General features: G+C 39.5%; 1 protein-coding gene across 1 annotated transcript; it reads left to right on the top strand.

The window, feature by feature from the left end:
• The first annotated feature begins 200 nt into the window (after positions 1-200).
• Positions 201-26,240, top strand: smc4 (structural maintenance of chromosomes 4). The gene is given in 25 exon segments (XM_058799617.1): positions 201-403; positions 1,278-1,398; positions 2,827-3,017; positions 4,579-4,770; positions 5,011-5,187; positions 8,707-8,871; positions 11,066-11,193; positions 12,123-12,263; positions 12,392-12,542; positions 12,623-12,787; positions 13,744-13,977; positions 14,873-15,058; positions 16,091-16,252; positions 16,332-16,483; positions 16,485-16,555; positions 17,339-17,418; positions 17,698-17,850; positions 17,931-18,057; positions 18,254-18,443; positions 18,874-19,018; positions 19,102-19,275; positions 20,729-20,911; positions 20,999-21,231; positions 23,281-23,464; positions 25,866-26,240. Coding segments are annotated over 24 exon segments (3,852 nt in total). The 5' UTR covers positions 201-403; positions 1,278-1,289; the 3' UTR covers positions 26,025-26,240.
• The last annotated feature ends 243 nt before the right edge of the window (positions 26,241-26,483 follow it).

Raw genomic sequence — 26,483 nt, forward strand, 5'->3', positions numbered from 1 at the left:
TATTTTTATTTTTGTTTGTTTTGTTAACGGTTTTTACTTTGTTAAGGGGTTGACTTGTTTTTCTTTAGCTACTTAATTTATACAGGTTTTTTTTTTTTAATGCAATGCTTTTGAATTTAATTTTGTACATGTTCAGTGTGCCTTTTGTCACTAAAAAATAAATAAAAATAAAACCGACCGGTCACGTGACGCGCGGCTGCGTTCCCATGATGCACTGCGCGGCTACAACGGACTCGGGTTCGTGCTCTCAGTTTACGCGCCATTTACGAGTGTGTTTTCTGTAGAGGGAAGTAAAGAGCGCAGATTTACTCTCGTTTTACTCTTTTAACGCGCAGTATATGCGAATCCGGCTGATAAGTCGGAGTAATATCGACGAGAGCGAGGGACATCAGCCCATTCAGAGGTAAACGATAACATTTATGCGGATTGTTTGTGAAGTGTCAGTTCCTCAGATCGCACACACCCGTTTATTAACGTTAATGAATACGTTAAATAATTAACAGTCACATCAGGCGTTCAGAAACGACGACATGTGTTCATAATGTGAACTAGTTTAAGCCGAATGACGGCAGATTCGTTCGTTTTGGTAATTATTATCCTGAAGCGACGCTTTTTCTTCGCGGTAAATACTATTCCGTTTGAAGTGAATCTGTTGATGCAGTTGTTGTTTATTAGGCTTCTGCTGGTGTGTGTTGGGAGAGTGCGAACGCGTCGCTTATAAAGCTGTGGATGTACTCGCGTTATTATTGTACGCATCTTGGTGTTAATGTTAGTGTTTCAAAACTCAGTCAGTGTTTGAAATCGCTTTCAGTTTGGTTTCTGCTCGTGTAGTTTCACTAAACCGTTCTTAACGAGCTCGTTGCTGCAGTATTTTAGCTTCGTGATGAAGTTTAGCTCCAGCTTTAGCCCGGTGACAAACAGTTGAAGTGTTTCCACAGTGTTGTGATGTGTGAGCTCCTCATCAGCTCACTAACACCACGTGTGTGTCTAAAACTAGAGCTTTGTCGTGTTGTAGTTGTCAGCTGTGTGTGTTTCCCTTTGTGTGAGCGGTGAAACCCCGACGTCAGTTCACAACACACACACACACACACACGCACAGAGAGAGAGAGAGAGAGAGAGAGACTTCACTGTATTATGATGAGAAGCGACGAAGTTTTCACCACGTATGCAATGATTTGTTGTGATATTGTTTTGTTGTGCATCGTGTTCGTGAACAAAGACAGACGCGGGCTGTGTCCCTCATCAGTGCAGACTAACCCGGGCTAATGTGCTTTCAGCTGCCGTGAATCATGCCCGCGAAGACCAAGAGCTCGACGGCCGCGAAGAGAGCGGCGGAGTCCGACGAGGAGCAGAGCGCCGCCCGCAGACCCCCGAGCGCCGCCGCCGCCGCGGAGCACGGTGAGATCGGTCTCCGGGGAAGTTTCTTCAGACTGTCACGGGAGAAACTTCCAGCGCATTTACTCTGCAGACGCGCTGATGTCTCCCTCTCGTCCCGACACGGCTCTTTTGTTTAGTGAAGTCCGTTAGCCTGCTGCTAATGGAACTTAATATGCACTCCACTAAACAGCAGGAATGACCAACAGGGTTCAGGAGCAGCAGTTCTTCACATCTGACTGACCCATCACGCACATCTGATATTTTACGAACTTTTATATGTCGATAAAGTTTCATTTAACCTGAAGTTTTCTTTATATGTGACCCTGGACCACAAAACCAGTCATAAGGGCCAGTTTTTTGAAAATTGAGATTTATACATCATCTGAAATCTGAATAAATAATCTTTCCATTGATGTATGGTTTGTTAGGATTGGACAATATTTGTCTGAGATGCAACTATTTGAAAATCTGGAATCTGAGGGAGCAAAAAAATCTAAATATTGAGAAAATCACCTTTAAAGTTGTCCAAATGAAGTTCTTAGCTATGCATATTACTAATCAAGCATTAAGTTTTGATATATTTACGGTAGGAAATTTACAAAATGTCCTAATGATTTTTAGCATAAAAGAAAAATGGATCATTTTGACCCATACAATGTATTGTTGGCTATTGCTACATTCTACTTATGCTACTTATTGCTACATTGTCTACTAGTGCTACTTATGACTGCTTTTGTGTTTCAGGGTCACAAATATGCATAAGAAATACATTTCAATATACTTGTTTCCACCACAGGATTAAAAAAAATAAAAATTGCTAACTTTTTTTTTTTTTTTTTCTCACAATACTTAGTTGCAATTGTGGGCAAAAAAAAAATTGAGATGAAAATTCTTTAGTGGAAACACAAAAAACCACCCCCCACAATTTTAGAAAATTTCGAATTTTGAGAACTCAGATTTGCAAGAGATGAGCCCCGAGTTTATATCTTGGGGTGATAAAAGCCAAATTGCTAGTGAAAAAGTCAGTTACCTTTATTTTTTTCATCCCATGCTATGATAATGCCATCCCATCTGGGTATTTAGCTGTACTGTGATTGTGACTGCTGTGCATACTCTTCTGCTGTAAAGAAAGTCATATGGTGTATTGTTTATAATTTAAAACCTCTAAGTGATGATCACAAGTCATTCATAGTTTTAACAGAAACGCAACTATGTTAGAAAACTTGTCTAGATGCAGGTTTGTAAATCAGAAGCAATATTCAGTAAATGACAGAAAGTGTCTGAGTTTAATCGTGGCATTCATGATCAGCAGGCACAGTGAATGCAGCAGTGCTCGCTCTGGCCTGAAACACAAGTCGAGCGGTCATGGTTTAGTCAGATGTGCACAAGGTTCTTCAGCGTGTTTGATCGGATGAAGTGTGCTTTGCTTGACTGTGGTTGTCTCTGTAGATGCGTCTCCAGGTGAGTCTGCTGAGGAGCTGGATAGCCGCAGTCTGGAGGAGATCCTGGCCAGCATCCCTCCTCCGCCGCCTCCCGCCATGAGCTCCGAGCCCGGGGCCCCGCGCCTCATGATCACACACATCGTCAACAGAAACTTCAAGTCCTACGCCGGAGAGCAGATTCTGGGCCCCTTCCATAAGGTATCTGCAGCCCTTTCTGCTTCAGAGTTCAGTTTTCTAATTCATTTGTGCTCCGTGTCTTTGAATCAGCTGTGTTTTGTCAAATTCTTCACATAAAATCATATTCCACAATGGAAGTACTTCAGATGAAACTCAATACAGTGTTATTAGTATCAGTAGTATGCTATTACTATACTATAGTATCATTTATTTACTATTATATATACTATTACAGTTTTTGTTAATATTTTAGTTTTGTTAAACAAAGTAGAAATGTTGCCGTGGCAACTATCTGAAATAATTGTAAATTATTTATTTGTTTTAATTTTTAAGTAATGGAAGTGTTTTTTATTTTTTTTGGCTTTAGTTATCAGTAGTGTTGTCAAAAGACCCGGTACTTCGGTACCACGTCAGTACTAAAAAAAAAATGAGAACGTCACGGTACTAGGTTTTTTTTAAGTAATGAATTTTACCGTTTCATTTGAGTAAAACCAGCGTAATATCATATAGCTACACACAGAAATAAAGGTATTCGCGGCAACCCATCAAAAAAGTTTATCTTAAAGACATTGTGCCAGAAATATATTACTATTATTCAGTAGAATGTATGTGATAGCCTACTATTACTACTGCTGAAAAAAATTATATTTATTTTTAAAGAAATAATCACACAATATTTCTTCCATATTTTAATAGTAAATCCCCTTTATTTACCAAAAAAATAAAGTGTTTAAATTTCATTAATTAAAAGACAAATTAAATTTGGGTGAAACTTTACTGTTTTTCATACTTTTATTACTTGCGGAAAAACTTGAAACACAATTTAAATAAGTATAATAATGGCATTGATTTTTGTACATTTTATTTTTGTTTGACTTTATTAAAAATAGTGTTTGTTTTTTTTTTTTTTTTAGCATGTGGTACCGAGAACCGTGGATTTTCACTGGTATCTGTACCGAATACTGAAATTTTGTTACCGTGACAACACTAGTTATCAGCAATAACCCTGTCTCAAACATCAGTTGCACAGATAATGCATTTATTATGAGTTTCAAAGTTAAACGTTACAAAGTCATTGAACATGCAGTGGAACTGAACGGTACGTTCTCACTTTAACTCATCCTCCTCCTGCTGGTGTCTGCTCACACTGAACAAAATTCACTTCAGTTAATAGCCAGGTTTGGTGTTTGCAATAGACAATAAAACAGTGCTGTTTGATTTGTTAACTGCGCCCTCTTGAGAACTGTTGATTTTTAAAATATGGAATAATGATTTTCAATTCATTTATCAATTTGGAGCAAATTAGTTCATTCTTCAACTTTGGGGGGAATCTGTTGCGTTTCAAACCATACAACATACATTTTGTTTGAAAATTGTGATATCTACCTTTACAATCAGTGTCACGTGCTTTATTGCAGTGTCATTCAGGCATTAAGAGTGATTGTGTTCAAATACTTGTTGAGAGATGTTGTTTCCACAGTCTTTGAGTGTTGTAGCTTCACTGATACTGTGACACTAGTGTGTGAAAGTGAACCCTGAAATGAGTTGATTCAGGACATTGTTTAAACCTTTCTGTCATCAGCGTTTTTCCTGCATCATCGGTCCAAACGGCAGTGGCAAGTCCAACGTGATCGACTCCATGCTGTTCGTGTTTGGATACAGAGCTCAGAAGATTCGCTCGAAGAAGCTGTCGGTTCTGATCCACAGTTCTGACAGCCATCCGGACATCCAGAGCTGCACCGTGGAGGTGCACTTCCAGAAGATCATCGACAAGGTGAGCCAGGCCTGCTGATGAAGAGCACACGTGAACGGATTTCTGTCTCCACGCTAAATTCAGTTTAATTTTAAAGTCAGAACATTAGAGGCCATAAATATGTAACAATTGATATCTACACTGTCAGCATTATACTTCATCTAAAGCCTTGTTAGACAGTTTTCTTTTTTTTTTTGCATTAATCTCACACTTGCAGGGCCTTAAATTTTGAAATTAATTTCCGAAATTCTGTGTGTTCAGGAAGGAGACGACTACGATGTCATTCCCAACAGCTCTTTCTTCGTGTCCAGAACTGCTGCCAAAGATAACTCCTCCTCCTATCACATCAATGGCAAGAAAGCAACCTTCAAAGATGTGGGCACACTGCTGCGCAGCCACGGCATCGACCTGGACCACAACCGCTTCCTCATCCTTCAGGTAATCACGTTACCTCTCTTGAAGCGCTGCATGCTTTCATCACTGCTGTTGGCCTCTTGTGTTTTCTGGAGAGTCGTGAACGGGCTAAACTGGGCTAAATCCACCTTAGGCCGCTATAGCAGCGTGTCATGGTTTTCAACATGAGGGAAGGTGCAAACCATCATGTGCTGCTCTAGAGTTTTAAGGGACTCTCATACGCTAAACCTGACAATTGCACACGGTTTGTAAACATGGACTGTCCAAAAAGGTCAGAGGTCAACATCTGTCCACTCTACCTTCCTCGCTTTAGCAGCACGTAAATATTGGTGTGTTAAAGTCCAGCCCCAATATTCTGTGTGCTGCTTCAGTGAGGCAGGAGCCAGCCTCCTTCACTTCCTTTACATCATTATTCACTGTGAGTGCTGCTGTCATCTAGGGCCATGTTCGGACACTCTTTGCACTGTTAACCCTTGTTCAGTTTACCATTGCAACTGTTCTCTTCTGTGTGATTGATATGTTAGATTGAAATGTAGTCACTCGGTCATAAACTATTAGTGTGTTCACATTACAAAATGACAGCTAGAGTCTCATTGCTTTAATATAAGATGAGTTAATATCACAGCTGTTGTCGTTTCAGTGGCTGATCAGGACTGGTCAGTTCCTCTAGAACACACTTCCTGTAATGCTGTAAAGCACTACTCTTTATTTTACAGTAATGCTACACTTTGTATACAAATACTACTTGTGGTGGATCATTTAAAATCTGAATATTATTTTGACGGTAACTCGGGAGAAGAATTGTTGAATAAATCATGTCATTTTTGTTTTCTTTGCGCACAAAGTATTCTCGTAGCTTCGTAAAATTACGGTTGAACCCCTGATGTCACATGGACTATTTTACTGATGTCTTGCTACGTTTCTGTGCGTTGATCGTGGTAACATCCTTGCTGTCTATGCAGGATCAGAGAGCTCTCAGATTCCATCACAAATATCTTAATTTGTGTTCTGAAGTTTTCCGTTTTTGGGGGAACTGTCCCTTTAAGTCGGAACTAATTCTTAAATCAAGGCCACGAAATCTTTCAATTCCCTCCGCATGTTTACCACAGTAAGAGATGTGAAAGCAGTGAATGACAATAAAATAAACCTGTGAAATTAGAGGGTCAGACGGTGAGGATTTGGGAAAAGAAACAAATATGATTTAAATTCGTGACCAACCGGCAAAACAGAACACAAAGCCATGTATGGCTTTAAATGTATCGAACGGCATGAATCCGAAAGCTTGGTCGCGATGTAACATTTGCTGCTAACCAGTTATTTCTCTCATAAACAAAGCTTTGTACCTCACTTGTGTCATAATACTCACATTAAAATGTTTCATGAGAGCAACCGTGTGTTTTACCGCAGCACTGCCGGAGAAAGCCGTTCACTGACTGCACGGCACAGAAACACCCGCTGTACTTGGTTTAGGATCATTTTATTTTAAATGGCAATAATGTAAATTGCAAACATTGCGATTTATTTAAAAAAAAAAAAAAAAAATACAAGTAAGCAAGCACCTTGAAACTAGGGCTGCAACAACGAATCGATTAAATCGATAAAAATCGATTACTAAAAGCGTTGGCAACGAATTTCATAATCGATTCGTTGTGTCGCGCGACGCGGAGACGTTTGATTATTAAAAAAAAAAAAAAAACTTTAGTTGAGCGTGGAGCGGAGTGAACACACTCGGTCTCTCGCGCACGGATGCTAGCAGAGTTTGGCGCCTCATAAATAAAAAAAAAAGTAAAAAAAAAAAAAAAAAAAAAAACGAGCGGAGGTAGAGGAAAGATACATGGCGGAGGCAGAGAAATCCGTGCGACCCAAGTCATCCAAGGTGTGGGAGCAGGGGCGGCGTTTGCGTATGGCAGAGTATGCAGTTGCCATACCCTAGCCCAGTCAGGTGCTGTGAAAAATTATCCAAACTTGAGTCGCTTATAATTCGTTTTTATTATTTTAAATCAGAGAGTTTTAAAAATAGTAAACCAATTATAAGCATTAAAATAACTTGTCAGTAAAACTTCGTAACGCCATTGGATCATCGAGCTCTCAGCGAGACCTCGTAACTTCACCCCGCCTCCGTTCAGATTGACGCGCCGCGCACAGCCTGGAGAAGATGAGATCTCTGCTTTTTCGCAATGCAAGGGTGAATAAATAATTGGTGTTTGAATAGTACAGCGTTTTCTTTACTCAAACACTGTCAGTAAAGGATAATGTTTTTGTGTGTTTGAAGAGTGGAGAAGAATTAGTTATTTGCTGTCTATATACGTTTTAAATATCCTGTGCATTATGTGCATAAGCGCTTAATTTGAGATTTTGGCCAAGTGTATTAAACAACAAGAAAAAACTAAGCGCCCATATAGCTACAATCAAAGTTATATAACCTTTAAAGTTGATGAAAGCATAATGCACTTAATGCACTTATGCACTGCATAACAGTTACAGCCGTTCTAACGACAGACAAAACACTCCATCTCCGTCATTCTCTGGTCAAAAACATTATTAACTCCATTTGAGCTTGATTTTCATATAATGTTAAGTGCAGGTGTCTGATACAATACCAACGCTAACGACGCAGTGTTGTTAAATTATTTAATTTTGCACTCCCCAGATGTAAAGCATACATGTGTATGTTTTTTGTGTTAGTCCATTTTTATTTTATTTTATTATTATTATAACAGCTCAGGGATGTTCAAGGAGCAACATGTTTGTGCACTTTCTAAAGATTTTAGTTCTGTTTTTGAATAAAGGGTTGGAAATGAATGCTTTTTTTTTTTTTAAATCCGATTCATCGATTAATCGAAAAAATAATCGACAGATTAATCGATTATTAAAATAATCGTTAGTTGCAGCCCTACTTGAAACCATTTAAAAAGGTGCATTCAACGGTCTCCATGAAACAGCTAACAAAGTGTAATGATCCCAAACGTAGCCTAACTACGGCGCCGCGTGAGTTACGCAATTTACACAGGTCGTCCAAATAAGGTCAAAGTGCGGAAATTCAAAAAGTGGAATTTGAATTTGATCTTCCTGGGCCTCCCAAGTAAAGCTTATGTATGGGAAGCACTGATATAAATGTTTACATGTAAATATTTCCAAAATATATACTGTGTGTGTATTTATATGTACATAATAAATATACCCGTACACACACATTATATAAACAAACATTTCATTTTGGATGCGATTAATCATTGCCCAGCACTAATTTTCATATGAAATATGGTGGGTTGTCACAGGTAATTAATGGGAAATACTGGTTAATGGTTAATTGCAGTGCCATAATGGTTTGTGCATGGTTAATGGAAAACAATTTATATCTAGTTTTTTTTTAAAAATTACTCCATGTTTGTTTGCTTTTGCAACAGAATAGCAGGATCTTTAGCAGTTGACGGGTGACATGTAGTGATTGAGCCTCTCACCGCTCAGCCCTGATTAAATCTGTGTGGAGATGAGGTGCGTCAGACTGTGTGTGTAAGTGCCGTTGTGTCGTGTCATTGTCAGGGCGAGGTGGAGCAGATTGCCATGATGAAGCCCAAAGGACAGACGGAGCACGATGAGGGCATGCTGGAGTACCTGGAGGACATCATCGGCTCCTGCCGTCTCAAAGAGCCCATCGATGTCCTGTGCCGGCGGGTGGAGCTACTGAACGAGCAGCGCGGAGAGAAGGTACAACAAAACCCGACTGAACGTGCCGCCATCAGATCCTGATGCAGCATTAACCTTCATGAGCAGTAGGGCTGGGTGATATGGCAAAAAATTTAAATCCCCATTTTCTCAGAACCTTTCTTGATTTTTACGATTTTTAACTAGTCAACTTGAAAATGTAACTACAACATGATCCAAATAACTTTTTCTTTATTAACCCTGTAGTTCAGTGGTTCTCAAACCTCTCCATGAAGTACCCCCAGCACTGCATGTTTTGTATGTCTCCCTATATCTGACACACCCACTTCAGGGCCGTATCTGAACTCGCCCCATACCCTCATTCACTATTCCCCACATTAGTCCACTCATACAGTTCACTTGAAGGAGTGAGTGAATTCAGACCCTGAGCACACCGGAAGGACTGCTGCTTTTGAATATTTGTTTGCGGTTTAGTAATCATTTGAAGCGGGCAGCTCCAGTAGTAAGATTGAAGGATTTATCTTGAACTCTGTCATGGAAATTATGTATAAACCCTAAAAGTCAATTTCTAATTCATTTGTACCTGTGTTGTATTACGCCGTGGACGAGTGCTTATGAAATGAATGAATGGATGATTCAGCTGCGGGCGCCATCTTCTGGTGAGACGCGGGAATTCACTCGGCGCGCGACTCTCACAGTTTATGGGTTATCTCTAGCCGATGAGTGTACATCGGTTGTACACTCGTTTTTGCGGTGCATTGTGGGATTGAATGAGTGCACTCGAGAACGTCCACTATGGTTTTGGGAAAAACTGTCTGTCCCCTCAAATAGTGCACTATTTAAGGGTATAGGGGTGATTTCGGATACAGCCCAAAAATAAGTGAATTACTCCAGGGTTCCCACGGGTCCTTAATCCTTAAGTTTGTGAATCTGATTAAAAAGTTTCAAGGCCCGGGAAAGTTTTTGAAAATAAACAAACATAGATACAGGTCCTTGAAAATTACATATTCCCTCCGGTCCACTAATGTTATTTCACCAACACTTTGTGCATACTAGCTTGCTTAATTTGCGTTGCACATTTATGCGTTATGTTAAGTGTTTCCTATGTGAGGTACTTTGTGTTGTTCGTTGCCATGACGTTCACACGCACACGAAGCTACTAAGATGGTACCTCAACGTTTCACAGACACACCGTGAAACATTGCAAAAATAGGCTGAAACTGCTGAAACATGATGACTGGAAAATGCAAGTTTCAAGATATGTGGCTCACCAAAGAAGATTACAAAGAATGGCTTGCCAGAGATCCAAAGGATGTAATGTTGAATTGCTTTGCTTGTTAAGATCATGTAAAGCCATGAGGCAAGAAAAACTTAAGCATATTCATATATCTTAAAACTTCTGGTACATGAGCCTAAGCTCTTTTCAATAAAATCCATGCAAAAGTTAATATCAGATCATTTTAGAATACAGTATAGTATGTACCAAATATTATTCAATTTTATGCTAAACAGAAATACGATAAATATCAGATTTCTGTCATATGGCCAAAAATAAATGCAAAATTGTTTTGCATAGTTGTGTTTGACACATGAAAACTGTAGCAATGTATCGTACAAGCTGACGCGATGTAACCTTTGCTCTCACTTGAAATGTGTCCCCACATTAAGTCCTTGAATTTGAGGGTATTGGACCTGGAACGTCCTTGAATTAGAAGTTAACCAAGGTGTGGGAACCCTGTACTCATGATGCAGGACACACAAGACACATTTACTATCATCAGAGCTCACCGTCTGTCAAACATTTTATTGGATTGCAAATAGTTCTACTCCTTTGAGAAAATGGTTTTGTTCGGTTGCTGCTCTTGAGAGTTTAAACGCTTTAATCCAAATTTAGTTTTAGAATTTAATTTATTTGGTGTCAATTTTAGTTTTCAAGCCTGAAAACGGTTTCGTGATAGTGGATAGGCTGGTGAGATTGGACCCTGGGTTCCTCTGTGCTGAGACTGGACCTCGCTGATGCCTTCGCTTGCGTGAGGATCATCATGATATTAGAAAGATCAGGAAGCTCATTTTGATTTACAGCAGCGAGTTTGGTACAGGCTGGAGGAGGACATCATCGCTGGTGCACTGATTGATTCTGACCAAAAATGTTCATATCTAATCACCCTGTAGGTAAACTGTGATTTTGCTGTGGTTGGTGAACTGTGTCAGCTGTAGTGTGTGTGTTTGTGTGCAGCTGAATCGAGTGAAGCTGGTGGAGAAGGAGAAGAGCGCTCTGGAGGGAGAGAAGAATAAAGCCGTGGAGTTCCTCGCCTTAGAGAACGACATCTTTAAGAAGAGGAACCTGCTCTGTCAGTTCTACGTGTAAGACACACCTGTGAACAACTCTGATTTGAGCTGTTGCTTCCGGAAAGCATCTCTCGCTGTCAGTAGCCGGGTTTCCATACCAAGTTGCGAATTTAACTTGTGCGCAATATTGGAATATCGCATAAAACATTTGAAAAAGCACCGTTTCCATCCAACGACTCAAAGAGAACAAAATCGTCACTTCCTGATAAACTGACACTAAATATCACTAAGAAAAGTAGGAGAAGCCACTGATTATAATAATTCTCAAATATAATAAATTACTTGCACTTCGAGAGAGCAGATGAAACACAATAAATGCGGTCTTGCTTTCGGAGGTGAATGTCAGCTGTTTGGGAACGCAGTCGTGGCAGACCGCATGCAGAAATACTTTGACGACAGACTTTGCTCGGGCACTTCAGAACGACCATAACAACATTTCAGATGCTGTGCAACAAAATCAGTCCGCTGGTTAGTCAGGTTATGCCATCCCATAGCGCAAAGTCACACGATGGCTTTGAACGCTCAAGCGGGATTTATTCGCTAAGTGCATTTCCATCTCCCGTTATTCACATTAAGCCTTTTTCGCTCAAATCAAAAACCACCTCAAGCAAGCTTAAAAACTTTTTTTTGAATTAAGGGATTTCTTTTTGAAATTTGGTATTTCTTCACTCGTTTCTGATGCCATACTTCAAAAGGTGCATAAAAAGAGGGTGATGGAAGCATAGCTAGTGAATGATTCAGTGGCTCAAATCAGCAGAGAGACTCATTTCCTTCCTGAACGAGTCGGTGTAACGCTTGTTGAAACTGATTTCATTTGAGTGTGTACTGTTGATTTGATTTCTTCACGGTGAAGTGAATTAGTTCCTCAGTAATGGCATTGTGGTGTTGCTCCATCAGAGATGTGGAAGGTTTGGTTATTCAGAGTGACGTTTGTGTTTCTGCAGGCATGATCTACAGAAGCGTGTGTCGGTCAAAGAAGCTGAGAAACAGCAGATTCAGGAGGACACAAAGGAACTGAGTGACAAAAGCAGCCAGCTGACAGAAGAAATGAAGACCAAGAATGAGGAGCTGAAGGGTGTGGAGAAGTGAGAGAGAGACCTTTTCATCCCTCTAAAAACATGAATGATTCCTGAGCGACATCTGCTGCTCGAACGGTCGTGTTTTGATAGCGGTCTCATAGTTGAGGGGTGTTGTGCTTGTTTTTCCTCGAAAGGAAACTGACCAAGCTGACCAAGTTCATAGAGAGCCAGAAGGAGAAGTTTACCCAGCTGGACCTGCAGGATGTGGAGGTGCGCGAGAAACTCAAACACACCAAGAGCAAAACCAAGAAACTGCAGAAACAGCTTCAGAAAGACAAGGAGAAGGTGAGGCGTCCTGATCTCCAGATGAGCAGCTCTGTAGCCTCTCGACTGTAGATTTCCATGAGCGCTTGTGTTCTGTGCAGCTGGAGGAGGTGAGGAGCGTCCCTGCGAGCAGCGAGAAGATCATCACGGAGGCGTCTGCTCAGAAGGAGGAGCTGGAGAAGAAGAAGCTGGTGGAGGAGCAGAAGCTGGCTCAGGTGATGGAGAGCCTGAAGGAGGAGACCAGCGGCCTGCAGGAAGATAAAGAGGTGAGATCATGTCTCGCAGACACGGCATGAGCATGTGTGACGCCAGCTGATAGCACCCTATCGTCTGAAGCAAGCTGTGAGAATGCCATTAATGCCAAACATGCAAAATGTGCACTTTTTCATTTGTGCTGGATGCAAGAGGCCCGCGAGCATAGCACATTTCCCACACGCTGCTCATTTCACTTTAAATCGGTAATGCATCAAAATTACAATTCTGGGTCAAAACCAAAAATGCATGATGCGTTTGTATGCAAACTGAAATTTAAAATAATTCTTATTTAATAATTAATGAATCAAATTTCATCGACACTTAAAAGCGGAGTTGAACACTACAGTTTGTTTTTGAAATATAAACGTTTAACCGGTGGTTATTCAAACACAATTAAATAATGTAGACAACAGGTTTAGTACAAATATAATGAACACGGTTTATCAACAGAAAACCGCTCCGACTGAAAGATTGATCTTGAGATGTAAGAATCAGTGTTGATGATATTGTTAATCCAGCATTAGCGTCACACAGCTCACGTGTTTACTGGTTATAGTTGATCTACGGAAGAGCAATTTTTGTTTTGCTCTGGTTATTTATTTTATGTGTATTTATGGATGTTTTTTTTTTTTTTTTGGCTAAAATGTTTGGTGCATAACTACACAAAGCCTAAACAAATTTATTTAAGTAATGTTTAATGAATCTGTATAATTTATAATTGTTGTGTTCTGAACTACGTTAAATTTAAACGGTTTGTTGTGGAATAAGTGTTTGAACTAAAGAACTAAAATGTTTGTAAACTTTTTTCTTTTCTTTTTTACATATTTACTTTTGTATCGTATCAGTATATGTTCTGAGTGTAATAACAAAATGTGACTTTCTCCTAGCAATGCAGTTTTGAGGGGTGTGTTTTTCTGTAGAATATAGCTCCTACTCAATCTTTGCTCTGTGCATGGTCTTCCTGCAGAAGAAAGAGCAGGAGCTGCTGGAGCTGAGTAAGACGGTGAACGAGACGCGCTCACGGATGGACGTGGCACAGTCAGAGCTGGATATTTACCTGAGTCAGCACAACACGGCTGTGAGCCAGCTCAACCAGGCCAAAAACGCTCTGCAGGAGGCTGTGGACACACTGAGAGAGAGGAGAGCCGCCATCAAAGACCTCAGCGCCAAGATACCTCAGTGTGAGGAGCAGCTCAAGAAGGTCTGTGTGAAGACTGCTCGTTTGGGATCAGTACGGTTTTTAATGTTTTTTTAAAGAAGTTTCTTCTGCTCATCGAGGCTTTATTTATTTGATCAAAAATACAGAAAAAACTAATTTTGTGAAATAGTATTGCAATTTTAAAATAAGTTTTCTATTTTAATATACTTTAAAATGATGCAGCACTGAATTTTCAGCATCTCTAGCTCCAGTCTTCAGTGTTACACAGTCCTTCAGAAATCATTCTAACATGCTGATTGAGGAAACAGTTGGAAACGGTTATCGCTGCTTAATATTTTTTGGGACCTGTGACACTTTTTCAGGATTCTTTTAAACGTCAAAAAGATCCGTGTTTATACAATATACACTACTATTCAAAAGTTTGGGGTCAGTAAATTATTTTTGTTTTTTTAGGAAATTAATACTTGTTTTCAGCAAGGTGATGAAAGTGATAGTAAATACTTAAATTGTTAGAAAAGGTTTCTATTTTGAAGAAATACTCTTCTTTTTACCTTTTTATTTGTCAATGAATCAAAGAAAAAAGTATCACGTTCCAGAAAATATTAAGCAGCACAACAGTTTCAACACTGATATATTGATATGCAAATCATTGATCTATAAATCAGCATATTAGAATGATTTCTGAAGGATCATGAAACCAATAATTGAAAGTGCAATAATATTCACAATATTACAGGTTTTTTTTTTTTTTTTTGATCAAATAAATACAGCCTTGAGCAGAAGAGACTCCATTAAAAGACATTAAAAATCGTACTGATCCCAAACTCTTGAACGGCGTGATTATCAGATTTGTGTGAAATCCTTGACCGAAGCCTGGGAGAACACAGCTGGTGGATGTATGTGGCTTTGGCTGTGAGATGGTGTGTTTGTGCTGCAGGACGAGCAGGAGCTGGAGCAGATCTCGGAGCAGGACCAGCGGAAGCGGCTGCAGGTTGGAGACATGAGACAGAAGGTGGCTGAAGCCAAGAGCTCGCTGTCCACCAACCGCAGCCGCAACAAAGTGCTGGATGCCCTCATGCAGCAGAAACGCTCGGGCAAGATCCCGGGCATCCTGGGACGGCTGGTACGTCCCTCACCTTCACCTCGGCTAGAGAGTCTCTGGGTGCTTCTCAGTTCTTATTTGTGCATCCTCGCGTCTTAGCTCCAGCCCTTCAGGATGCGAGGACGGAGGAATTGAATCAAGTGAAATGATATATCCTCGCTCCCTTTAGCGTCAATTAATGATGACTCTACACCGCTGGATTTAGCTTGCACGTTGGGATTCTTGAACATTAGAGATAATTATTTATTTTGTAATACTTTCAACCTCCACAAAATACCATATTTGTCCACTGTTTTTTGCTTTTTTTTTAATTCCCAGTTATTAACAGCATTTTATTTGTTGTATAGTATTACAATTTCTTTAATTTTCTTGTGCTTTGATATAATTCTGCAACTGTCCTACTACAGTTGTTGTAATTTGGCATACATTTGTGTCTTGTACATGTAAACAATAATAATAATAATAATTAAACTTGCAAGAACACCATTTTTACTAAAGCAAAATGTCTGGGTTATTTAACTATGAATTTTCTCAAACTTTTATTGTAATTTGCTAAGTAAGAATTTTCCACCACAGTGAAGCAGTTCGAAATGTTAATGTGTTGCAGGCATAAACTACAAACCTACTGTGTAAACAACACATCAAAACGAAATGACTACAGACCTACATTAAAGTCATTCTCTATTAACCAATATAAGAGCCATTCATTTATAATTTAAAAGCAATAAGCCATTAAAATCAAGAGATGTAAATAAACGTAATTAAAACTGCTGAAAAGTACACGTTATACATCAAAATTAAAGGCGTTGTCATAACAACCCACATTTACAGTAACTTCATGCTTAGACTCACATTCATGTGTGTTTGCATTTTCTGCCATGGTTAGCACTTGATGCAGATACTGGTGAAGAGGGAGGAGAAATTATACATGCGTCACGTTTAGTCCATAAAACACTTCAGCAAAGGATACATCCGTGTATCCTCGCTCATGGCTCCTGAGAAGCGCCCTTTCTGTAGATAAACAGGGTCATGTTCCTGTCGTTGTCTCAACAGGGTGATCTGGGAGCGATCGACGAGAAATACGACATCGCCGTCTCCTCCAGCTGCGGCTCGCTGGATAATATCTTAGTGGACTCCATTGACACGGCGCAGAAATGCGTCACGTTCCTGAAGACCCAGAACATCGGTGTGGCCACATTCATCGGCCTAGACAAGGTGAGGAAAGGACATTGCTTGCTAGACCTGATTTCAGAGCTGGAGTCCAGTGCTGATGGTGTTTGGTGCTGTTGTTCAGATGAAAGTGTGGCAGCAGAGCATGGGCTCCATCTCCACTCCGGAGAACATCCCTCGTCTGTTTGACATGGTGCGTGTGAAGGACGAGAGCGTGCGGCCGGCGTTCTACTTCGCCCTGAGGGACACGCTGGTGGCTAAAGACCTGGAGCAGGCCACGGGTGGCGTTCCAGAAGGACAGGCGCTGGAGGGTGGTCACGCTGCAGGGCCAGATCATCGAGCAGGCCGGTCTGTTTACTCCGTCTCTAGAGCCCTCGTAAATCATTAGCTTTTACTAAATTCAGCTTCAGTTTTTCTGGGCTCCGTTTTAATGGTTCAATTAAATATTAGTAATCAAAAATAACATCTAATTCAACAATTAATTAAAAGAAGATTAACAAATTACATTCTAGGGTCCTGTGAAAAAAATTTTTTTTCTCCCAAATTCAGTTTTTCTGGATTGTTTAATGGTAAGATTAATTTATTAGACCTTTTGATTACTAATATTTAATGAATTTTACAACAATTTATCAAGTTTAACAGAAATGACAGTTTTAGGGCCCTATGAAATGTTTTTGCCTGTGTTTTCTTTTTTTGTGGATTGTTTTAAAGGTCTAATTAAATGAATTAATTAATAAAAGGTTAACAATTTAATAATTTATTAATTTCTTCAATAATTGGGTCTTATGAAATGCTTTATTTTTTCAGCAATTCTGTTTTAATAATTTTGGATTTAATACAAATTCATGATCAGAAACTAAGGCATAAAATATGAAATTATTTAAAAATGCAATCAAATTAAAATGTTTTTTTTAATTATTATTGTTGTTGTTTTAACAACATTAAGTACATTTTACTGTACAATTAGTAATACTTCTGTTATAATTTCTTCAAGTTAAACCAAACTTTTATTTTGGCAGGTAGTAGTGAAGAGTTATTCTGTCTGCATTTTTCCTGCGTTGTGGAGTCATGTGGCTCTACACGTGTATATCTGGATGACGATAATGAGCTCGCTCTCTCGTTCGCCCTCAGGTACCATGACTGGAGGAGGAGGACGAGTGATGAAGGGCAGGATGGGCTCGTCTGTCTGCGCTGATGTCACTCAGGAGCAGGTCAGATCAGATGATAACTCACCCTCATGTGGCTCTTCTTCAATGGAGCACAGCAGGATGTGTTTCCAGACGCGGCTTGTACAATGACACTATTAAAACTGTATTATGTGCAATTTATTTATTTATTTTCCAAGACTGTTGTTATTTGACTCTTTATTTTTCAATTTGATCCATTATTTGATTATTAAATAAACATTTTCAGTTCCGGTTTTCGACACAACTTTAATTTTGTAAAAACATTGAGTGCATCACTAGCTGAAGATGTGTGGTTGTGCGCAGCTGGATAAGATGGAGAGCGATTTGAACAAAGAGCTGACGCAGCTGCAGGACTGGCAGCAGAGGAAACATCAGCTGGAGGAGAAGGTGCACAAAGCCCGGCGTGAGCTGAGAGACATGAAGAATACGCTGGAGAAATACACGGCCACCATCCAGGTCAGACAGCCAAACCTCAGCTGAACATCAGCGTGAACGTGTGAGCCCTGCCGTCTGTTAACCCCTGATGTGCCTTACAGAGCCTGACAGAGCAGGAGATTCATCTCAAGACTCAGATCAAAGATCTGGAGGCCAACGTCATCTCCGCTGCTCCTGATAAAGCCAAGCAGAAGCAGATGGAGAAGAGCCTGGAGGTCTACAGGAAAGGTGTGTTTGTTATAACATCTGTCATCAGTCACTCACAGTCCTGTCATTCCATATCTGCATGACTTTCTTCTGAAAACAAGGCATTCTGAAGAACACTGGGCTTTAATCAACATTGGAGCATGTTGCTTCCATTCTCGTGTGTTGGTCGGTTGACCTGTGCGTCTCTTGATTGTTTTTTTGTTTGTTTTTCATGAAGATTTTGAGGCAGCGTCCACTAAAGCAGGAAAGGTGGAGGCGGAGGTGAAGAGGCTGCACACGCTCATTGTGGACATCAACAGCCATAAGCTGAAGGCCCAGCAGGACAAACTGGACCAGATCAACACACAGCTGGACGAGTGCTCCTCAGCCATCACCAAAGCCCAGGTGGCCATCAAGACGGCTGGACGGTCAGTAATCACAACAGCTGATATCAATACTGTTTTTTCTTTTAACTTCAGACACTGTCAGATCTAAAAAAGTGATTCCACTTTAAAGTCCAGGGTCAGTTGCACCAACTGGACATAAAACATTTTTGTAAGGCCTTCCAATAAATATGAGACCACTGAAAAGCGCTTTAAAGCAGCACTGCATACTATACTCTGTTGTTGTCACACGCTTCACAAGAACCGAGTGCCTTGCTGCATTTACTCCAGTGATGGTGTTCACATGACCAGTAATGTATTTTGTTACTTGATATAACTTACAAAGGAACATGTCACGGTTCCAGCTCTGCTACACAAAGGCGCACACTAGCCCTGTGGGATGCATCAGGAACTGAGCTTTGTAGAGAGCCAGTCAGTTGGTTTCTAAAGTGAATGTTGTCCTCTGACGTGGCAGCAATCTGAAGAAGTCGGAGGACAGTGTGGCTCAGCTGGAGACGGAGATGAGTGAGAACGAGAAGCTGATGGAGGAGCTGACGGAGCAGCTGAAGAAGCTGGAGGAGCAGGCGGGAGAGATCATGCAGACGTACCAGCAGGCTGAGGTGCTTCCGTCTCGTCCTCTCTCTCTCAGACGGTGAACACGTGAAGACGCTTGGTGCTGATTTCTGAGTGTGTGTTTGTGTAGGAAGCTCTGCCGGAGGTTCAGGAGCAGCATCGAGGAGTGCTGCAGGAGATCAAGGCTCTGCAGGAGCAGGAGCACACGCTGCAGAAGGAGTCTCTGAGCGTGCGGCTGAAGGTGGAGCACATCGACACGGCCATCACTGAGTGCCACAACAAGATCAAACACTGGGAGAAAGAGGTACTGAGCCACAGACACGCAACACATTGAAACATTGCAAAAATAGGCTGAAACCACTGAAACGTGATGCCTGGAAAATGCAAATTTCTAGATATGTGGCTCACCAAAGAAGATTACAAAGAATGGCTTGCCAGAGATCCAAAGGATGTAATGTTGAATTGCTTTGCTTGTTAAGATCATGTAAAGCCATGAGGCAAGAAAAACTTAAGCATATTCATATATCTTAAAACTTCTGGTACATGAGCCTAAGCTCTTTTCAATAAAATCCATGCAAAAGTTAATATCAGATCATTTTAGAATACAGTATAGTATGTACCAAATATTATTCAATTTTATGCAAAACAGAAAAACGACAAATATCAGATTTCTGTCATATGGCCAAAAATAAATGCAAAAAAAAAAAAAAAATTGCTTGTTTGCATAGTTTGACACATGAAAACTGTAGCAATGTATCGTACAAGGTGACACGATGTAACCTTTGCTCTCACTTGAAATGTGTCCCCACATTAAGTCCTTGAATTTGAGGGTATTGGACCTGGAACGTCCTTGAATTTGAAGTTAACCAAGGTGTGGGAACCCTGTTTAGACTGTTTTTAGACTAATTTCATAGGAGCTTAAATAGATATTTATAAGAGCTTTAGTGTTTTTAACTTCATTGGTAAAAGCAGCATTGGATTTCGTTCTGTGTGACCACAGGGTAGGCTGGGTGATATGGCTAAAAATAACCTTTTTAAATAAAAATAAATAAATAAAATGTAACTACAACATGAATCAAGTAACTTTTTCTTAATCATCTAGTTAAAGAAAGTTCTATTTCAAGTGCAGCACACATGCAGTTTAAATTTAAAATTTACAGAAAAGATGCATGAAATATGAAGGCACATACTGTACACATTTCTTAAACGCATCATGGATTCCAAAATTATGAGAAAATGCAAAAATAAAAAGTCAAATGCAATTCAGATTCAAAGTGACTGAAAGTGTTAACACCAGTAGACTATTAACTCTAAATATTTTGTCAAAACAGAAAATAATGGCATCATGCAAACATGAAATATCAGACATACAGTAGTAGTTCTGCACAGGGTTTTCATTCCACTGTTTTCTATGTAAACATGCGTTTAATGGTCGTGTTTGACAGTCACGCTCACATCTCTTGCATGAAATGGCATTCTAAAGAGGCTGCACTCAAGTTAAAAAGTTATTTTAAGAATATAAAAAAACTAATATTTATAAAAACAAAATGGTGGCAAAACATCAAATTTGAATTGATGGATAAAATCTCAAATTTCCCAGCCCTAGCATGGCTTTGGGTTTGATTCCTGTGCCATGTGCTGTCAGGCTCTTCTTCCTGAGCCAGACCAACCTTGGTTTGCTCTCCTACGGGGTGGTTTGTGTTATTTGTTTAAATTAATGGAAGCCTGTGCGCTTTCGTCTTCTCTGTGTATTTTAGGCCAGCAGGCTGTTGCTGCACCCCATCGATGGAGCTCCAGAAGAAGATCTGCCTGCACTGAACCCAGAGCAGCTGGAAGACATCGGCAATCCAGACGTCATCAAGAACGAGATCGCTCTGCTGGAGGACCGCTGCTCCAACATGAAGCCCAACCTGGGGGCCATCGCAGAGTTCAAGAAGAAGGTACCAGAGGTTCACTCGGTGTGGTCAGCTGATGAATGAGCGCGTCAGCCCACTGACTCTTTTTTTTTTTTGTGTGTGTGTGTGCAGGAAGAGCTGTATCTGCAGCGGGTGGCGGAGCTCGATAACATCACCACACAGAGAGACGCCTTCAAGAAAGGCTGTGAGGATCTGCGCAAGCAGAGGCTGCACGAGTTCATGGCTGGATTCAACATCATCACCAACAAACTGAAGGAGAACTACCAGATGCTCACGCTAGGAGGAGACGCCGAGCTGGAGCTGGTGGACAGTCTGGATCCCTTCTCCGAGGGCATCATGTTCAGGTGTGTGTCTGCAGGTCAGCCGTCTGTTGATGCTGCAATACCTGCACAGCTTTTAAAATCTGAGCATGTTTTAAAGCACTAGTAGGGCCCTATGATTTCCGTCATGTGGAAAACACGGATGGAATCACGGAATCCAGTTATAAAAACTGAATTTACTGTATAATGCAGAATGTCACGGAATTTGCAAGTTTTGGATGAATAAATCAAAAGTAGGCCAGCACACTTAAATCAAAATGCTATATGGACTAGTGTCTGTGAATGTTAAATCAAAATTTAAAGTGTTTTTTTGCAGTTCGTCACTTCTGCCAAAACTGATCAGCGATTTTTTTTTTTTTTTTTTTTTTGACGTCACCTCGTACTTCAGCTTCTCATCAAATCCTCTGACCAATCAGATGCTCTCTAGAATCCCTGCACTATAAATAGACACTGAAGCTGCGGCTGAAATCGGTCACTTGTTCACAGGATTTGTTTTCTGTACGGTGAATGGCATGCACTATATAAGGGATAGGGAACGATTCAGACAGTGTAAATATGCTACACACTGAAGTAGTGTTGTCAAAAGACCCGGTACTTCGGTACCAAGTCGGTACTAAAAAAGTAAAACGTCACGGTACCAGGTTTTTTTAAGTACCGGTGGTACCGAGTACCCGGTCAACCCGGTTCTTGACGCGTACGGCCCGATGATTTCCCGCGATGCAGAAAACGCGGACGGAATCTCAGAATCCAGTTATAAAAACGGAATTTACAGTTTAGCACGGAATGTCACGGAATTTGTCAAAGTTTGGATGAATGAATCAAAAGTAGGTCATTGCACTTAAATCAAATCGCGACGTGGACTAGTATCTGCAAATATTAAGCCGCAAAAGTCGATTCAAATATGAATCCCGCATGTCTCTGAATGAATGGCAGAGACGCGCGTTTTTTTCTTTTTTTTTAACTACACACACTGAAGCGCGCCTGACGCTCGCGGTGATTCATCATCTGCCGTCTCAATGAGGACATAAATACATAAACAACACCTACAGAACTGCTCTGAGAGTCACTTCACGAGCATTTTACCGTTTCATTGAGTAAAACCAGCGTCATATCATATAGCTACACACAGAAATGTAAAGGTATTCACGGCAACCCGTCAAAATAAAAGTTTATCTTAAAGACACTGTGCTAGATGTATATATATATATAATTTTTTTTTTTTTTTAAATATTAAATTTTTTTTTTTTTAAACACAATATTTCTTCCATATTTTTATTTTAATAGTAAATCCCCTTTATTTACCAAAACAATACAATGTGTTTAAATTTAATTAATTAAAAGATGGGTGAAACTTGTTTACTGTTTTTCATACTTTTATTACTTGCGGAAAAACTTGAATCACAATTTAAATAAAGTATAAAGAATGGCATTGATTTTTGTACATTTTTATTTTTGTTTGACTTTATTATTAAAAATAGTGTGTGTTTTTTTTTAATTAGCATGTGGTACCGAAATTGGTACCGAGAACTGTGGATTTTGACTGGTATCGGTACCGAATACTGAAATTTTGGTACCGTGACAACACTACACTGAAGCACGCATCACACTTAGTGATTTCATCCTCTGCTGCCTCAATATATGAGTACACGGACAATCTCTAGAACTGTCACTTCATGAAAAACCTATCGTCACATCATATACAAATAGAAACTGAAAGGTCTTCACAGCAACCCGTTAAAGTTTGTTTTAACTTGAATAAACGTGAACATTTTGATTTTTTATTTGATCAATTCTTTAGAGATGCCTTTAATTATTAAACATTCATGAAACCATTAAAACAGAGTCTGGAAACATTTTAATAGGGCCCTACACTAGACTTGCAAATGTTTACAGAGGAAATCTAGGCATCCGTAGTGTGCTGAATGACTATCTCACACTACCAGACTTCTTAAAGCAGTTCAAGCTCAAGTCTAGTTTATGTGAGGCATGTCGAGTGGATGATTGCAGCAAAGCAGTGTATGGTCCCAGTCTAGCCAGCCTTGTGACAGCTGTGTGTTTTCTGTGCGTTCCCAGTGTGCGTCCTCCTAAGAAGAGCTGGAAGAAGATCTATAACCTGTCAGGAGGAGAGAAGACGCTCAGCTCTCTGGCGCTGGTGTTTGCGCTGCATCACTTCAAGCCCACGCCGCTCTACTTCATGGACGAGATCGACGCTGCCCTCGACTTCAAGAACGTCTCCATCGTGGCCTGCTACATATACGTATGTACACTTATCTGCCGCCTTTCCTGTGGTTAGGGCACTTAACACTAACATGATGTGACCAGGCATTTTCTCCATAGTGAACACAAAACTGTTGCTCAGCATTCGATGTCTTATGGGATGTCACCGCTGGCAGGGTACGGGTGGCCTACCCTTTACTATTCGATACTGAATTCAGTATACTAGTGGAAATCTGTCAGTCAGTGGAAATCCATTAGGGGATTAAGTGTATTTTGCTTAAAACAAGTAAAATTATCTGCCAGTGGGGTAAGTAAATCATCTTTTGAATCTGTAAAGACTACGTTTATTTGTGCACTCACAATAACAAGAAAACATTGTGCTTTTGTAAAATAATGAAAGCAAACAGGATATGCTTTGTCGTCTCTGTGAACTTGTGCGCGAAACTTTGTGCATGCTTGCTGTACAGACTAAAAAAAAAAAAAAAAAAAAATATATATATATATATATATATATATATATATATATATATATATATATATATATATATATATATATATATATATATATATATATATAGAGAAAGCGAAATGTCTACTTTCAAATAAACCAATTCAAAGGGAAAACAAATATTCTCTGATTATGTAATCCGTATGAAACATGCATACAGGTGCATCACTACTGCGGAGATGAAGTCGGTGTCGCCGATTTCATCTCTTAAACGGAAAACAAAGAAAGCACTAGTTTATCAATGAATTATTAAAATGTTAATGCAGTCTCTTTGCAGTTTTTCTCTGATACATTCATAATCATTACTTCTGCCGGTGTACCGTGTTAAGCTTTATGCGTGCGCTTAGTAGGCTGTGTAGGCAATTAAGGCTCATTATGATGATTTAAATAGTTTATTAATGAACGTGTGATTAGTCAACTAATGCTTCAAATGAACGACTACTAGTCGACCAGAAAAATCTTTGGTCGAGGGCAGCCCTACAATCAAATGTTGTGCGTCAGGGAGCGTCATCAGTGGCATACGAGATTCAGTGATGTAAGAGACGTTGTTGCATTTTAATGATTTGTTAGTCTAGCGCACGAGACGCGCTGTTGCTGTGTTATTCATTCAAAATATTAGAGAAGTATAGTAGCTCAATGCGTAGAAGATCTAGATTAGGTTAAAACCGAAACAAAGCTGTTCACACAGAATGCATATTCAGCTGAATTTTAATTTTTTTTAATAAAATGCGGTCAAATATGACTGCTGCACTCGCATCTCACAACAGATGTATAGAAAACCATGCAAAGTTAAAACAGTTTAAACATTTAGAAAACGCATTGCGGTTTATTCCTTTTCACTGTCTCATATGTTTTTAAATGCAATCTGTGTGATCAGTGATTTAGCTCTTTGTATTAAACTATGCATAAATATATGATGCTGTTTTGTTCATAATTTAATGCAATTTATGAAATTTATATTTGATTTGTTCATTTAGGTTAATTTATATATATTTTTTAGACCGTTATTTCATTGCATTGACGATTTAAAGCGCTGCATTATTTTACTCATTGCGCCCTCCTGTGGCCTCGGGTAACAAGCCAAAAGTTTCTTTAAGACTTTAAACATATCCTCTTATGTTCTATATGCAGATTAAATTATTTTTATTTTGTGCTTGACCGTTAAAACAAAAAATTTGTCTCAATAAATTGGGTTAATTTAAAAATACAGTGGTTAAATTTAAACTTTTTTTTTTTCCTATTGCTCCGTTTTAAGAAAAGATTATAAAATGTCAATAATTATCGATATGAAACAATATATCATTGATTTTTTTTTTTAGCTATATCGCCCAGCCCTAGCATTTAGTGCAGCTATGCCAGTGTTTCCTGATGTGTTTTGCCTGTATTACCCACCTACTGACCTTTGTTGCCAGTTCAGGTATCAGTCATGAATGATATTGTGCTTTACACATGGTTGTGACAGTCAAGTGCATTTAGAGTGAAATAACATAATAACATAAAGCACCCTAAACGATTTTGTGCGGTCTCCTCAAGCCATTCTCATAGCCAAGCTCTGGGTGAGCAAAAAAAAAAAAAATTCTTCATTTAAATGTTTTGAAACCACTGCACCACATTTAATGTTAGTGATTTAAGAGAAATTTACATTTTCACATCTTAATTGTACATCTGTTTACATAGAGTTAGTCTGGTCTCTTTTTAATGAGCTTAATTTTTAATGAACTCCAGTATTTCTTAAATGTCCATCCCTACATAAACCTAGACAAAACTGAATTTAGTGTAATCCTGAAAAGTACACCAAATTTACAAGGAAGTCATTGCTGATTTAAACAAGTTCAGGAAAACTACCATCAGTTTTAGAGGAAATCAGTACAATGCTTTACTGTTTTTGCCCCCTAATTCTAACATGTTTGCGGAATTTCCCACATTATTGCAGGAGCAAACCAAGAACGCTCAGTTCATCATCATCTCCCTGAGGAACAACATGTTTGAGATGGCCGACCGTCTCATCGGCATCTATAAGACACACAACACCACCAAGAATGTGGCCATCAACCCCAAAACCATCGTCCTGCGTGAGATCGAGACGGCATGAGGAGGGCAAATACTCCAATCACTTGTTTGTTCTGATGGTTTGTCTGTTCATCACTTCTCTCGCTCTGTCTCTAAACCTTTTGTGTGTCTCATTCTGTGCTCTCTCTTTTATGGTTTTTAAATAAGATACCCGTTTTATACTACATAGTAACACATGAAATATTATCATGCTTTTACTGCACTGCAGTTGACTATTTTAAATAAACATTAAATTTGGCGTTTTGTGGTACTTCTGTATAAACTAAAGCACAATAATGTTCAGCCTCACATTTGAGTTTACGTGATGAACAGCCGAAGAAAGCATCGGTCCAGAACAGTGCTGTTTCTGAGAGCTTTATTCATCTCCAGCTCTGAAACTGTTCAATGAAATCAGGAATTAAATGAATCTGAAAAAGCAAAAAGATGCTCGATTTTTACATTTTATACAATAAGTATAAGTGCAAATAGTTAGCGTTTTAGT

Source organism: Onychostoma macrolepis, chromosome 15 (assembly GCF_012432095.1).
Source record: "Onychostoma macrolepis isolate SWU-2019 chromosome 15, ASM1243209v1, whole genome shotgun sequence".
NCBI classification, from domain to species: domain Eukaryota; kingdom Metazoa; phylum Chordata; class Actinopteri; order Cypriniformes; family Cyprinidae; genus Onychostoma; species Onychostoma macrolepis.